General features: G+C 45.6%; 1 protein-coding gene across 1 annotated transcript in view; it reads right to left on the reverse strand.

Moving 5' to 3' along the window:
* dnajc17 (DnaJ (Hsp40) homolog, subfamily C, member 17) overlaps positions 1 to 10,856 on the reverse strand; it is a 39,175-nt gene extending 28,319 nt beyond the window's left edge. The window contains exons 1-4 of the mRNA XM_080011792.1: positions 10,652 to 10,856; positions 3,361 to 3,430; positions 1,465 to 1,523; positions 1,279 to 1,366 (exon numbers count right to left, since the gene is read on the reverse strand). Coding sequence (XP_079867918.1) covers positions 1,279 to 1,366; positions 1,465 to 1,523; positions 3,361 to 3,430; positions 10,652 to 10,732 — 298 coding nt within the window. The 5' untranslated portion in view covers positions 10,733 to 10,856. The remainder of the gene's footprint in view (positions 1 to 1,278; positions 1,367 to 1,464; positions 1,524 to 3,360; positions 3,431 to 10,651) is intronic.
* Between the last annotated feature and the right edge of the window lie 5,280 nt (positions 10,857 to 16,136).

Consider the following 16,136-nt stretch of genomic DNA (forward strand, 5'->3'; position numbering starts at 1 on the left):
GCCACTGCCATCAGGGAATACCGTTGCCAAAAAGAGGTGTACTTGGTCTGCAACAATGTTTAGGTAGGTGGTACATATCAAGGTAACATCCACATGAACGCCAGGACCCCAGGCTTCCCAGCAGAACATTGCCCAGAGCCTCACACTGCCTCTGCCGGCTTTCCTTCTTCCCATATTGCATCCTGGTGCCATGTCTTCCCTAGGTAAACGACGCACAGGCACCCGTTAAAGAAAACGCAATTCATTAGACCAGGCCACCTTCTTCCAGTGCTCCATGGTCCAGTTCTGACGCTCACATGCCCGCTTTCGGCGGTTGACAGGGGTCAGCATGGGCACTCTGACTGGTCTGTGGCTACTCAGCCCCAAAAGCAGCAAGCTGTGATGCACTGTGTGTTCTGACGCCTTTCTATCATAGCAGAATTAACTTTTTCAGCAATTTGTGCTACAGTAGCTCTGTTGTGGGATCGGACCAGACGGGCTAGACTTCACTTCCCACGCGAATCAGTGAGCCTTGACCACCCATGACCCTGTCGCCAGGACCACTTTTGGTAGGTACTAACCACTACATACCAGGAACCCCACAAGAGCTGCCATTTTGGAGATGCTCTGACCAAGTCGTCTCGCCATCACAATTTGGCCCTTTGTGAACGTACACTTGCCAAATTTTCCTGCTTCCAACACATCAACTTTAAGAACTGACTGTTCGCTTGCTGCCTAATATATCCTAAAACAAATATAATCAATTTTCATCTGTGACCTTTATTAATTTTAATATAATATAATATGATCTTAGTCTGACTTCCTATCATTTATATTAGTATATCTATATATCTATTATTAATCTCATTGTCATCTGCTAATATAAGTGTATTTCCAACCATGCTGGTTTAAATTTACATTTCCATGGCATCATCTGTGTCGTAAAAACAATCCTGGAATCTTTTTCCATTACATTACGATTTCAATAACAAAACCAGAGGGAATATCACAGGTTTTCAATTATCTTTTTCAATTACTTTTCAAGCTCTTCAGCACACAGGGGATTATTTTCAAGTTATCCCAATACTTAAACTTCTGAGGATGAAATTCAAGCACTTCAAGCACCTCAAGGATCTGATAAGGACCCTGTATTAATCCAATTTCCCATGTTGCCTTTGTAGAGACAACAATATAATTATCTTGCATCACTACAGTACTGTTTCTCGCTCACGTACACACGATAAATCATCGGCCAATGAGAAAGCTGAGTTACTCAAAAGCATTAGTGCACCAACTCACCAAATTTAAACTTCTTCCTTTTATCGTCTAGTTTCCTGTTCCTCTCCTCTGCTTGTCTTTTGGCGGCACATGCCTTGTCGTAGGCAGCCTGAGAAGATTACGGGACGCGAGGATGAATACGTTTTGCCCGTAAACATTGTGTCAATAAACAAATATATCAGTCAGAAAGACAGAGCTTGGACTCACCCTAGCAGCGGCGTCGATGAGCAGTTCTAGAGCCTGAGACAACTGGTGGAAGAGGTCGGCTGGAGGAGAGAGCGCATAAGGAAAATCAATCACTTATTTCATGACCGCTACAATAACGGAAACTTTCGGATTTCAGATGCATCGAGGTAGGCGTTTGGAGTCAAATCATTTTTTGTGGAGTGAGGAATTGTACGTACATGAACAATTTCCTGCTTTTACATTTCAAATTGTTGCTATAGAGGTTTACTGTTTATTCTAGGTTTATTGCCATTTTTTCTATTAAAATGTTTTTGTATATAGCCAAATTGTTTTTATTTTTAATTTGTATTACTTTATTGTGATTGCCAATTTTTTCTGATGTGAGCTGCTATAACTACATAGCTACATGCTACATTTTCCCTCAGGGGACAAATAAAGTATGGAATCTAATCTAAATGTGTATGTGTTAATGCTTCATATGACACGTAAAAGACCCAGGAGCTAAAGGGATGGTCACACGCAGAGAGACATTATGAGAAGTGGGGGGACTGTGTATCTGAGCCCGGTGAGAGTGTGCTCGGGGTGATGTCTGGGTGCCAGCGCTGCCAGTCAGGTGTGGCATAAACACCAGACGCTTCCTGTATTAAAAACTAGGTGCCTGTAGTCTCAGGAAGAGGAGAGTTTCCGCCAATGAAATGCCTTCCCTGCACAGAGCCAGGGCCTCTCCATCCATCTCCCATAAGAGCCCCCCTAAGGGGAACTGCTGCAATCACTCCGCATTCCCAGTTGTCATCTAAAAACACACTCAGACACACACACACACTATACACCGCAATCCCCCTCCCTGTCGTATAACCACCACGTTACTGCACTATGCTGGCAGGACTTAATCACTCACTTATGGGAGGCCTAACTAGCAGATACAGTTTCTCCCTGTGGGGACGGGGAGGCTCTGGAGACCGCGCTGCCAGCAGAGGGGAGTCACATTACTTACACGCACATAATGGGCTGGAATGCAATCCAACTGGGGTGATCCACCATACCCACCAGGCAGCTCACAGTGTCACAACATGTCCTTCATTGGTTGGTTCTGTCTAGGGCAGGGTGCTAGCGGGTTTGAAGGACAAAAAATATCATGACCCCTACCCAACCTCTTCTCTGCAACCCCCCCACCCCAACCCCCAACAGGCTGAGAGAGCCCAAGAGCCCCCCCCCCCCCCCCCCCCCCAACTCTCTTCTGCAAGAGTCTGAGCGTGTGAGACTTAAAGCCAGGCCCTCCAAAACCACTTCTTTTCCATTTCTGGGAAATGAACCCCCTACTTTTCTATTATGCCTCTCAACCATTACCCCCCACATCCCCCTCCATAATTTCCTAGGTTGTTGTTTTTTTCCTTCTTTTGACATAATCAGGAATTGTCTGAGCCATCCAGCGACCGCGTAAACCTCAGTTGAAAACATGCCTCGCGACCAGCCTTTTGTCCAAGGTGCCCCCCCCCCCACCCCCGCTTCAGCCTGACAAAATACTTCATTCAAATTTCCTGGTGTAATTGTTGACATGTTGGTTGGCGAGTGTCCTCGGAAGGAGTGTCAAAGCCAGGGAAGGATGGAGTTGGGAAGGCCCAGTGGTGTTTGTGGCGGTGCAAGCGGTGGAGTCTGGCGGCAGATCAGGCGCTGGTTAAGCTCACCGGTAGCGAAGACTGTTTTTTAAATGGTTTTGGTTGGGGGATGCCGGTGGAAAGCCAAACGATAGTCTGGCTAAATGACTGCGGCATTGCTTCCAGGAAGGGTGCAACATTTGGAAATGGAAGCAAACTATAAATATCCTCGCTCTGATTCTGTTATGCGTCTGACAGCGGTTATTATGTCAGGTCTAGAGAGACAATGAACAGACAGAAATGAATTAACTTGCTGACTCACCTGCTTTCGGGTTGTCTGGGTTTTTGTCCGGATGGCATGCCAAGGCTTTCTGCCGATACGCTTTCTTAATCTGCCAGACAAAGAGTAGAGCACGTAAATTTATGAACAGCGGAAAATACCGGCTTGCACGCAAAATGCAGGAATCAGCCTCCTGAGCACAAAATTTTGCCCGGTGAGAGTAAAGAAATTATTCCTTCCGGTACGGTTATTCTTTATCACTCTGTCCTTAGCCCAATACAAATTTTTTTAAAAAGTACACAACTGATGGTCCCATAAAATAAACTGTGTGAAAAAAAGATTATCTGTACATTTTTGACATGCAAAAACTGAAGGCGGAAATGTGGTCTGCATTTAGCGGAGAGCCAGGGAAGGTGCCATTTGGGCCGAATCAACACCTGAACCCATCCTCTGCTTTGTGACTTCTTGACACATGGGGAATGGGATCTAACCACTGCGGCACACCATGTTGCACATTGAACGCCCACAAGAATCCCACAAAATGCACAAAAGGCAACTCCAGATTGCAAGATTGTTGTGACTTGTGAATGCAGTATAAGTATAAGGCTTATACTCTAACTCAAACTTGGTTAGAAAAAAACAAAAACCAAACCCTTAAGGTTATAATAACATAGACAAACAGTGTACCATTGTCTATCACAAATTTGGAAGACAGCCATTAATATCTTAGGCTTGGAGCCAAAACCTTTGAGGGGGTGGGAGTATAGGGGAGCCAAATCGAAAAAGGAGAAATATTTTGGAGCACTGTAATGTCATGCAAGGTTTCAGTCAGAGCTGATTATTATTCTATTTTTTAACTCTAGGTCATGGCGTGAAATGTTAACCATTCTTCGGTTCCTCACGAGACCAGTTAATGACAAGGTGGTTTTCATTATACTCCTCCTGAGGAGGGAGAGGGGAAGCAGAGCCCAAGGGTAAAAGGAGAAGCAGGGTTTGGGGGGGTTTACACAGCCCGGCCATGGCACACGGACACATGCGCACAGCAAGACAAACACAAATATGTATTGCACCAATGGGCTTTTGCAAACACACAACACACACGCACGAGGCCTATACTCTCACGCACACTCACCACACTCCTAATCAGCCATGCCAGTGTTCTGCGTGCTTTCACGAACCCTAGTCCACAAATTATCCACCATCCCAACCACCTCCGTAAACTACCACCCCTACGCATTGAGGCCTGGGAGAGGTTTGAGAATGTATAATCACGCTAACCATAGGGCTTGTGCGATCCAATAATTTTATTGTTGGGATTTTGTGAGTATCGTAAATAAATAGTAAAATTGATTAAAATTTTAACAAATATGTCAACATTCAACTACAATATAGCTGGTATTTCCTAGCTGGTATTTCCGGCCTAAGCTGTAAAATGTGAATTTCTGCTGCGATTTATAATAGAAAACTGAGTGCAATCAGCGGCAATCTCTATGAGCACAGAATCCAAAATGTTCTGTTTAAGGGGTTTGTTTGAATGAGATGTTTACTGGTGAGAGGAAAGAAATTTGAGCCATGAAATCTTTCTATTGATGTATAATCGACATAGCCAGAACAGAAAATCCAAATTTATATAAAAACATTCAAGAGTCCAAAGGAGCCTCCTTTGCTAGCTTTTCTCAACAAGAGTGGATTGCTGAAGCCGCTCAGGTGCAGTTTACTTAAATAATAGACAATATGTGCCCATCGATGCACCAACACGAGTACTGATTGATAATGAAAACCTGCTGATCCTCCAAACTGTCAGAGGAGGAGCTTTGGATAGAGGTCATAAGAGGATATAGGAGATCTTCGTGGTGTCACATGATTATGGACAACCAACCGAGCGCTTATCTTTGTTTAGCTAACCATGACCTTATCAGATTGGCCCTTTAAGAGAGGGGTGACCAAAGCTAGAGTATCAACTTCTTACCTCAAGAGTGAGCAAGGAAAACTGAGTGACTTCTTCCTCAATTTAAGTTTGAGGAATAGGAGGTTCCAAGCTACGACCCGTGAACAGGCAAACAGTAGCCTAATGATTTGTTCCTGGTGTAAACAGGCCTCTCTGTGCCACTCCCCGTTGTGTCTCATGCCTGCCACAGTCTCCCCACATGTTGTCCTCATTACGCTAATCCTTGGTGCCTGTCTCAGCCGACAAACTGGCCCTGGTGCAGCAGCAACACGGCCTCGGCAGGAGCCTTGGTCTGTGTGGCTGATCAGCCGCTGGCTCACCCTTGGGCCCATCCTCCCTAATTACAACTTTCTGCGTTTTCTCAGCGTGAGAAAAACAATAACACACACACACACAACAGGGAAATGAGTGGAGCAGGGGCTTAAGACAGGGAGAGAGAGAGACAGTGAGATCAATATGAATCCAGAGTTTGGTGAGGCCAATAAACAGTGTGCAACACTGTATATCTGTTTGTGTTTTGTGCCTGTGCACCCAGAGCTGTGAGAGCAAGTCTGGGCCACCAGAACCGAATCCCAGCCCTATTTAAAAATAAATAGAAAAATAAATAAAAAATAAAAGACACACTGAGCATTCCATGTCAGTCAGTCACTTTTGTTTGGAACTGTGATATAGTTAGTGCAAGAAGCAAAACTTGCCATCTTGCCAAATCATCACTCTGCAAAGGTTACGCATCTGTCCTAGGCAGACACGCCATGAGTGTCAATACACAAAAGTAACGTTAATAATTCACTAATGCATTGCCATGACAAAACATTTCCTTCGGGAGTTTGGTTTGATCTCTACTTCCCAGTTATTAGTGAAGTTTTACTGTGCCTCACCATTTTGAGAAATGCAATTAACCACAAAAAAAACATGGTCTTAGTTACTGAGACATGCAATCTGTGGTAAGCAAAACACCAACTTCAGCAATTAGCCTAATTTTTCAGGTTCATATGATAAGCATGATTATGTCTCTGTCAATGCCAGCTGCTCCTTCGATCACCAGCAGCTTCCCTTCGAGATAAATCACCAACCAAAGACGGTAAATAGCAGCGATAACACCAAAAGATACTAAATGGAACCAGGAGGAGTAGCAGAAGGCAAATCTCCTACGTCAAGGCAATGTTTTACAAGCTGTGGCTAAGCCCACATAAACAGGCTCCGAGACAAGATCCTTCCCCTCTCTCTGTGATAAACAACTTGCCTGATAGTGGTGGAGCAGGGGGCCAGACAACTGGGGCTAAGCGGCCCATCTGATGACATTTGTCTTCATATACTTTATTGCTTTAGGGCCCTCCCAACCACTATATACTACACACAGAAAAAAAAAAATCAGTTATCACTCCCATCTATCGGGGGACCTCACAGGACCAGCATTCTGCATTTTGGAAGTGCATGTCCGCCAAAGCCACAACCGCTAACTTCCTTAAGCATATTCCTCTGAGACGGATAGGACTTTGAAACACAATTAACAAATTAGCTTCTCCCCTCATTTATGCAGCAATTTTATATTTGCTTCTTGCCTGCAGATTTTAGAAGCTGAAGGTGGTCAGAGAGAAATTACCATATTAAGGGAAGCTTGGTGAACGGCTCTGGGCTGGGAAAATGAGAATTAAATAGGGGAATTCCTTGAATGAATCAAGGAACTGTGCCGACACAAATTATTAGTGAAAATTCTGTTTCAATTAGGCAAGACATAAGGAATCAATAAAAAACTCCACTACAATAAAGACGCCACAGTTTCTCATTTAAATAAATTCCCTGGAGCATTACAAGTGCTTTTTGCAATCAATCAATGTATAAGTCATTGAGCTGCCTCAGAAAGGAGCGTCAATGAACTGAGCTTCAATATACTGACAGTAGACGCCCTCTTCAACAAGAAAAAGATGGCTTTCATGGCAGGTGACAGGGAGGAAGCCAAATCAGTTCAGAGAGAACTGAAGAGAGAACTGAGGGATGCGAGAAACCGCAACAGGGAGAGAACAGAAGACAAGCTGCCGCAGGACAATGCAAAGGAGGTATGGGACGTGATAAAAAGACTGGCAACAGTCAGTTAAGTCCAGCAGCGGAAGGGATCCTGGAACGTGCATCGTTTCAGTACCAAAGAAAGGACGTCCCAGCACTCTCGATGAATTCAGGCCAGTGGCGCTGAGCTTACATGTCATGAAGACCTTGGCGGACTGGGTGTGCAGCACCTCAGGCCTCTGGTGAGTGACGCCCTGCAGTTAGCGTACCAGGCGGACATTGGCGCGGAGGATGCAAACATCTACCTGCTGCGACAAAAACTACCTGCAGCTCAACATCAGGTTGACAAAGGAGCTGGTGGTGGACCCGACCCGTTACCATTCAAAGGAAGGAGGAGGACAACGACGTGGAGGAGATGGTGCACTCCTACAAGTTCCTGGGGGTGCAGATCAACAATCAACTGGACTGGACCCACAACACTGAGGCTCTCTACAGGAAAGGACAGAGCAGTCTGTTCTTGCTGAGGGGGCTCAGGTCATTCAACAGCTCTGTTGTTGGCCGTGAACAGGACAGTCTGGAGGCAGTGGCAGAGAGGAGGATGAGAACGAGATCGGCGCCATCTGAAAGGACCCCGCTCCTCCTCTGTATGAGCATCTGAGGCTGGTGAGAATACCTTCAGCAACACGCTCATCCCTCTACCGTGCAAGTGTCCCTCACTATGTAGTTCGGGAATCTATCTTTCACGTGGACATTTGGATGCAAATCCACTGGAATAGAAAGGGAGGGCGTAAGAGGGACGGGGAATGAAAGGGCTGGTCCAACTCGGGCAATCTATGGCCCGGATCAGGGAAATCATTGCCATCAACATTCCTCCACTCCTCTCCTGAACCTTGAACATTCGCTTTAACCTCCACCCCCCCCTTCAGTTATAATTACAGGGCCAACCCGCAGGACCCACCATCATCATTCAATTTGTTATATATGTGCAGGTTGTGGCTACGAATGCACATTCGCACCGTAAGAGCTATGTAGTGTAGACTCCATCGCTCTGTTGTGGTTGCAAACTACGCGCGTATGTGTATCGCCTTACCTGCTTGACGTCGACGGGGCTTTTTGTTCGATATTTTATCTGTTTTGCCCTTTTTGTAAATATAAACGCATTCTCTTTGCATCTAAGCCGGTGCCGTGTCCCTCCTTATTTTGTGGTATTTGAGCCTGTCATAACACACAAACTGTAAGAGTCAAAAACAGTCCAAAATATATTCCGTGTTTGTGTCCTCACACATGGCATCGCTTGCAGCTCCAGAGCAATGGGTCCGAATCGTGTCCGTTTTATTTAAGTCCCAAAAGTTTTAAAGGTTGATGAAATGTCTCTGAGGGACATGCAGCGTTTAATCCGTTTGAATGGAACCGCGTTGTTGGGAACTTCCACACGGAGTGATTTCCTTTCACAGAGACACCGTGAGGCAGGACTCTGTGCACTAGGATAGGATAAAGTAATAACACGCAACAAGTGTATCAGCTTGTAGTAGTAATTCAGGTCACCAGGACTCGAAAACTTGCGTCACTACATCGTTACGTCAGCCGGTGCTACGTTCAATGGAAACTCTGAAAATTGTAACTCATTTTAGACGTAATGCTGATGTAAAGAGGACAACAGCACAAACTGATGCTACGTTCCATGGGAATTTGAAAATTGTAATTGGTGTTGATACTGGACCCTGTGTATAGCTGCCTGTAGCTTGGTGGTTGTACCATTATTCCTACTACTATTACTATTAGAACTATTATCCTGATTAGTGTTAGAATTAGGACTGCTGGTATTACTGTAATGTAGGGCTGAATGATTTGGGAAAATAATCGAGTTGCGATTTTTTTTTAGACAAATATCACGATTTAGTGTGTGATTTTTTTTCAAGGTTCCTTATCTTCTGTATTGTTCACTAAACACAAGCAATAAAGATAGTAAGAGAGTCACAGAGAAAGTATCCCTATTACACACAGTTTTCCATAGGGTATCCATATCCACTTGTTTCGTTCCATGGCGTGATGTAAGAATAAAAACACACTGTTTTGGTGCGCCGATCGCGGGCACCCCATGGCTGGCACGCACATCTTTGGTACCGTCGGAGAGGGAGACGGGTAAGCAAATTCTGCACCAATCACTACCCCCTCCCTACACACTACCCCCTCCCCGGGATGGCGCACAAGGCGGCCGCCTATCTTGGATATTGGAAGAGCCGGCCCTGGACAACCCCAAAAAAATAATAATAAAAGTATATTCCCCCCCCAATTGCAGCCTTTGCGATTTGAAAATTGCATTCTATTAAATTGCGACGTCGGTTTGAATTCGAATCAATGTTCAACCCTACTAGAACCACCCACAACCAGCCACATTTTTTCACTGTACTACTATATAGCTAGCTATCTTACAAAGACTACAGATAGATATACTTATACAATACAGCTATATACATATTTACGATACTGTACCAGCTTATTACTGGATCTATCGTTGCATATTCTTGCTCCATACTGCTGCTGTATACGACTTACACTTTAGTGTATACACCATCCTCCCTAGTTAACATAGTCAGCCGTAACGCTATTGATGCTGCCTTTTGTTTATAGATGTGTACATTTAGTTTATTTCAAATAGTTTTGCACTGTTTTGCTGCGTTAAGGCCAGGATTTCACCCCGGGACTAATAGAGCGTATACACTGTACCTTTCTACAATCTCTCTGAAATACATGAATTTAAATATACATACTCTGTTGAACACTGTATGTACATGTACCATATGCATACATACATATCCTGATTTGGCGGTGTTTTTTGTGCTTGGATAATTCGTTAAGTTTTTATTTTTTTTTATGATCATATTTTTTGTTCTGAATTTCGACGGTTTCAATCTTCGTCGAGCGGTCGGCTGGAGTTAAAAAAAAAAAAAAAAAAAATTCCCCTACTGTGTCCGGCTTGGTGCAACGTCGCCACCTCGTGGGCAATTCAACGCGTCGCCTCGTTGTGATTTGCTTTCAAGACGTCGAGACACACGACTCTGCTGATGCCCCGTCCTTTGGTTGACTTCTTGTAGTGGCACTTCACTCGTCTGTTCGGTCAACACCGCACGCCATTAAGCCCACTCCCTCCCTCGCACTCGCCGCGACAAGGCACTGAATGCTAATGCAAATGCTAACGCTAACGCTAACGCTAACGCTAACGCTCGCCAACTCGCGTCAATCAACGCACTCGCGGCACCGGCTCCCGGAACACCGTGACGCGCTTAGAACGGGACCACGCCGGCGGCCGCGTTAAAGCCGCGACGAAGGCACGTCCGTCTCCCGTCCCGGTCCGAAAAGCGGGCATTTATCTGAAAGTACCTGCTTGGGTGTAGCAGTGCTCTCAACGCCCAGCAGGGCGTACAGATCCATCCGGAGGATCTCCTTGGCCTTTTCCGACATTTTATTTCTCGGAGAAAAACAACTCCCGCGTCATGTAACGGCGAGAATAGCGTCAAAGACAACCGCAGCGTCCGGCCACAGCTACTCTTACGCGGGGAGCGGAGCGGCGTGGGCCTGACGTTTGATTGGCTTTCAACCCGGAAGAACTTTGCTGTGGAACGTGGGAAGTGTAGTTTTATGTAGTTTTTTTTTGTTGTATACACAATACTAAAGGGTAGACATCATTCAATGGGGAAATATCCATATATATATAAATGTTACAGTATATACATGCACACACACACACAGACACATATATGTGTCTGTGTGTGTGTGTGTGTGTGTGTGTGTGTGCGTGTGTATATAAATAGAAAGAAGAATAGAAGAAACAGGAGAAACAGTCTTTAATCGTCACACGACACTCCACAACACATGCTTGCACACACATGCACATGCTTGATGGTGGCCGGTGAAATGGCTCCTCTGCTTTTGACCCATCCTGGCTTGTCCTTCCTCCGGGGGCACAGCCAGGAGCAGTGGGCAGCATACGTGGACGCGCCCGGGGACCAGGTGATAAGTGTCCATCGCTGGTCAGACGATGATGGGTGCAGACGAAGAAAGAAAGAAGAAACCGTCTTTATTCGTCACGCAACACCCCACACCGCAACACATGCTTGCACACACACACACACACACACGCACACACGCGCACATGCTTTGATGGTGGCCGGTGAAATGGATCCTCTGCATTTGACCCATCCTTGGCTCGTCCTTCCTCCGGGGCCACAGCCAGGAGCTGTGGGCAGCGTACGTGGACGCGCCCGGGGACCTGGTGATGAGTGTCCATCGCTGGTCAGACGATGATGGGTGCATGTTTTTTGGTGGGGGGTCCTTACTGACGTGAGGTGGAGGAAACCCCATGTGAGCGCGGGGAGAACATGCAAACTCCACACAGAAAGGCTCCTATTTGGGAGATAACCCGCCGGAGCACGGTGCCAACAGCGCCCCAGGCGGGAATCGAACCCAGGACCTTCTTGCTGTGAGGCAAATATATACTGTACGTATATATATATATATATATACACATATATATATATATATATATATATAAAAAATCATAAAACATTTGTTTGCTTGTTTGTTTGCTGTTGTTGTTTCTTGTTTTTGTTTTGTTGTGTTTGCTGTGTGTCCTGTGAACGTCCTGTGGGACAACAACAGTTTTTTGTTATACAAGACCGCCACCGATCCCCCTCTTACCATGTTTTGGTTTGTAAACAACTAATCGTCATAACTTCACCGGGAGGGGGAGGATCACCACTGATGCGACGAGTAAACATAGAACCAAACAACAACATGGACTTGGTAAAACATAAACATCGAATAATCCGACAAAACATAATTAGTTAAATCCGGGGAAAGTGGAACGGCAATTGGGCACGTGGCCTCTTCCTGTCATGGTTATGGGAGTAAATAGGGAGGAAAGGAGAGGGATGTAACCAGGAGGGTGCTAGGGTGTGCTCAAAGCAGGTGCTGGTGGTGTGCGTGTGTATGTGTGTGTGTGTGCCAGGGTTCCCGTTCGAAAAAAATGGTGCCGGTCAACGTGTCCTGGAAGATTTCAATTTCCCGGACAAATGGGATGGATTCCGGTCAAATATTATCTGTGTTTATTGAGCTTAAAAACAACTGATGAGTAGGAAAAATAGAGAATGACATCATCAGGGCATGTAGATGTATAATATGTTTTTATTGAATATTCAAAATAAAATAAGTCCCGTCAGTTAACGCCATTTAAAAAATAAATAAATAAAAGTTATGAATATTACTACTTGAAATCAAATCATTTCCGTTCGTGATCAGTAAGTAACAAGTGCAGCCACTTTTATTAGCATTTAACTAAAATAACATTTTGATCCAATCAAAAACAAAATGAATATGCCAAGTGGGTCTTAATAAATAGTAAAGTTTGTGATGTTGACGTCCCATCAACATGTTTTACACAATGAAGATTTAGCGCCTGCTTTTGGTCTGAACTCAAATACCCCAAAAAACGCCAAACTATGGATGTACTGTATGTGTCCCTGTTGTCAACGACCCATCATGTTTGTGTTTCTCCTCAGGGTTCTAGACGCTGTGGCTCCGTCTCCGCTCCGCGTTCACTGCGTTTACAAGCGCAACCTGTCCACGAGGGAGGGGGCGGGGCTTAGTTCTAACGGATCTGCAGATTTCTTTTTTATCGCAATGATCCAACCCGACTAATTGAAATTGGACTAGGAAGGAATTATTTTCACTGGACATTATGACCAGAGAGATTTAAATATGTCAGACTTCAACAGATTTTCCCGGTCAAATACCAGTGATTACCTGATAACGGACAGGCTGGTGCGTGCCTGTGATGAGATCACCTGCGTGTGTGTCCGTGTCCACCGGTGAGTGCACGGGACTTGTACCTATTAGTTCTGGTGTATGAGGTCAGAATTAAATCTGAGCGTCTCCAAGCAGCGGAAAAGGCCCCGCGGCCACCCCTGAGGCCTGCGGCCGTAGAGACACTCCACAATCGCAGGAAAGCCCTGAGCACCCCCTCTTGCAGCCACAGAAGACCCCCCCAGCCCCCATCAAAGCTAGGAGCCCTTGGTGCAACACCCATGCCAGGCCCAGAGGAGCATAAACAGGTCCCAGAGAGCGCGAGGACACCCTGCACCCCTGAAGCGCACACATACAACCACCCCCACGTGCAGGCATATAATGCAGCCACAGGAGCAGAACCTGGGCCGTGGACGGCAAGCAAGGGTCCGCATGTCCACCAACAGGTAACAAGTGCAGCCAATTTTATTAGCATTTAACTAAAATAACATTTTGATGCAATCAAAAACAAAATAAATATGCCAAGTGGGTCTAAATAAATAGTAATGTTTGATGTTGACGTCCCATCAACATATTTTACACAATGAAGATTTAGCGCCTGCTTTTGGTCTGAACTTAAATACCCCAAAAAACGCCAAACGATGGATGTACTGTATGTGTCCCTGTTGTCAACGACACGTCATGTTTCTGTTTCTCCTCAGGGTTCTAGACGCTGTGGCTCTGTCTCCGCTCCACGTTCACTGCGTTTACCAGCGCAACCTGTCCATGAGGGAGGGGGCGGGGCTTAGTTCTATATCAACAAACGTGATTGGTCAGAGGGGAAGCTTTCAGATCAAACTGTCAATCGTCCAAACTGATTGGCTTCCCGTTGCAACTTGCCGGGCGTGGAAATGAACGGATCTGCAGATTTCTTTTTTATCACAATGATCCAACATGACTAACTGAAATTGGACTAGGAAGGAATTATTTTCACCGGACATTATGACCACAGAGATTTAAATATGTCAGACTTCAACAGATTTTCCTGGTCAAATACCAGTGATTACCTGATAACGGACAGGCTGGTGCGTGTGCGTGTCTGTGCGTGTGCGTGTGTGTGTGTGTGTGTCCACTGGTGAGTGCACGGGACTTGTACCTATTAGTTCTGGTGTATGAGGTCAGAATTAAATCTGAGCGCCTCCAAGCAGCGGAAAAGGCCCCGCGGCCACCCCTGCGGCCATAGAGACACTCCACGATCGCAGGAAAGCCCCTCCTGCAGCCACAGAAGACCCCCCCCCCAGCCCCCATCGAAGCTGGGAGCCCTTGGTGGAACACCCATGCCAGGCCCCGAGGAGCATAAACCAGTCCCAGAGAGCGCGAGGACACCCTGCACCCCTGAAGCGCACACATACAACCACCCCCACGGGCAGGCATAAGATGCAGCCACAGGAGCAGAACCCGGGCCGTGGACGGCAGGCAAGGGTCCGCATGTCCACCAACAGCCTTGCGCAAAGGCGAGGCGTGCCATCCTGCCACCGGTCAGATACCACACCCGGCCACAAACTCCGAGCGCCCACCCACGTAGCCAAGTGTGCTTAGTGCCTCGCTCACACGGGGAGATCCATTGTGACTCATTCACAAATGCACGTGATTGACCTAATGCTTTTTTGGACATATTGTTAAAGTAGCACTATGTAACTTTTGGTATTTGGAATTTGGTGCACCTACAGTTTCTGAGTGAAATTACACTTTCACACCACTATCGTAAAATTCTGTGCGGCGTCCGAAAAAAATTAATCTTACCGGACAAATTTTAACCTTATCGGTCACATTTCAATAACTGTCTATGTTATGTAAACACAAATATAATGTACACCAAGGTTAAAACGCCCCTTGCATGGACCTCGCCGCTTCAGCGAACACTCAGTCAACGGCGCGGGGTTCCGCCCCCTGCTACCGGTGTAGGTACCAGATGTGCTCGGCCCGGCAGATCGGCTCACACGCGCGAGTCAGAGGCTGAAACAAACCCCGTGGAGCAAAAAAAGTGAGGGCCTGCGCCGGGCGCACCACTGGCCTGGCTCGGCCGCGCTGTCGGGCAGGTGGAGCATAACGTATGTATGAGCATGATCACCGGACATTCTAACCGGCAAGTTTATAATTTATCAGGGTTTTTTAAATTAAATTTTACCTGGAGAAAAAAAACTCTGTAATTATTAATAAATTACTGTATCCAAACATCAAGGAAGTGCCAAATTATTTTCCCGTGATTTTATATGGACAAGAACAGGCGTTCTGGTGGGTGGGTGGGAATGAAAGAGGTGCCATTCTCCATATTACCAGTCAGTGTACCATTAAAATGACGCTGTAATTTTAAGGTTAAAAAAAAAAATTTGACATAGTGTTGCTTTAACCCTAAATGGCTGGACACATTAAAACAAATAGTGGTCGAGGAGCTCAGGGTGTGGTGAAGTTCCAGCAAACATTGGAATCCCTAGAAATCTATGTAAACAAGGATGTCCTGGTCCTCTCTTGGAGTTTTTCAACAAATGGCGCTAGCTTTGTAAAACATCAATACCAATCTTCCAACTAGAGAGAAGACTAAACTTTGGGGTGGATTCCCGCAAGAAAGAAAGCATACTGTAACAAGAGTCGACCTCTGCTAAGAGATAAACAACAGCCCCTGGGCCGGCCACGGGCATTACATAGTTTGTCCTCGTTTAGGGCCACACGCCCATGGTTCTGTCAAAGGCCAAATATTTGTTTTCCATCAATTACCAGAGTATTCATGATTTCTTGTTGTAGGTTCTAAGTAGGGATAGGCACAAGTGATCCTGAGGGATCTTTCTGTGACACCTCGTGGATTGTGTGTCATCCTATGTCCTAATGCTGTGCTGGTACACAGTGAGGAGGAAATCTCGGTCCAGAGTAACATTAAAAATGTTTTGGCTATTGTTGAACAAATTGCCAACATTGTGAAATAAAAATGTTTATTTAAAAATCAAAAAATTTCTAAATTGAACGTGTACTATTAGCTAGCTAGTTTGGAGGGTTTTTTTTTTATTTTCTTATTTTATAACACAGGTAG

This window comes from Zeus faber (genome assembly GCF_960531495.2).
Source record: "Zeus faber genome assembly, chromosome: 13".
NCBI classification, from domain to species: Eukaryota; Metazoa; Chordata; class Actinopteri; order Zeiformes; family Zeidae; genus Zeus; species Zeus faber.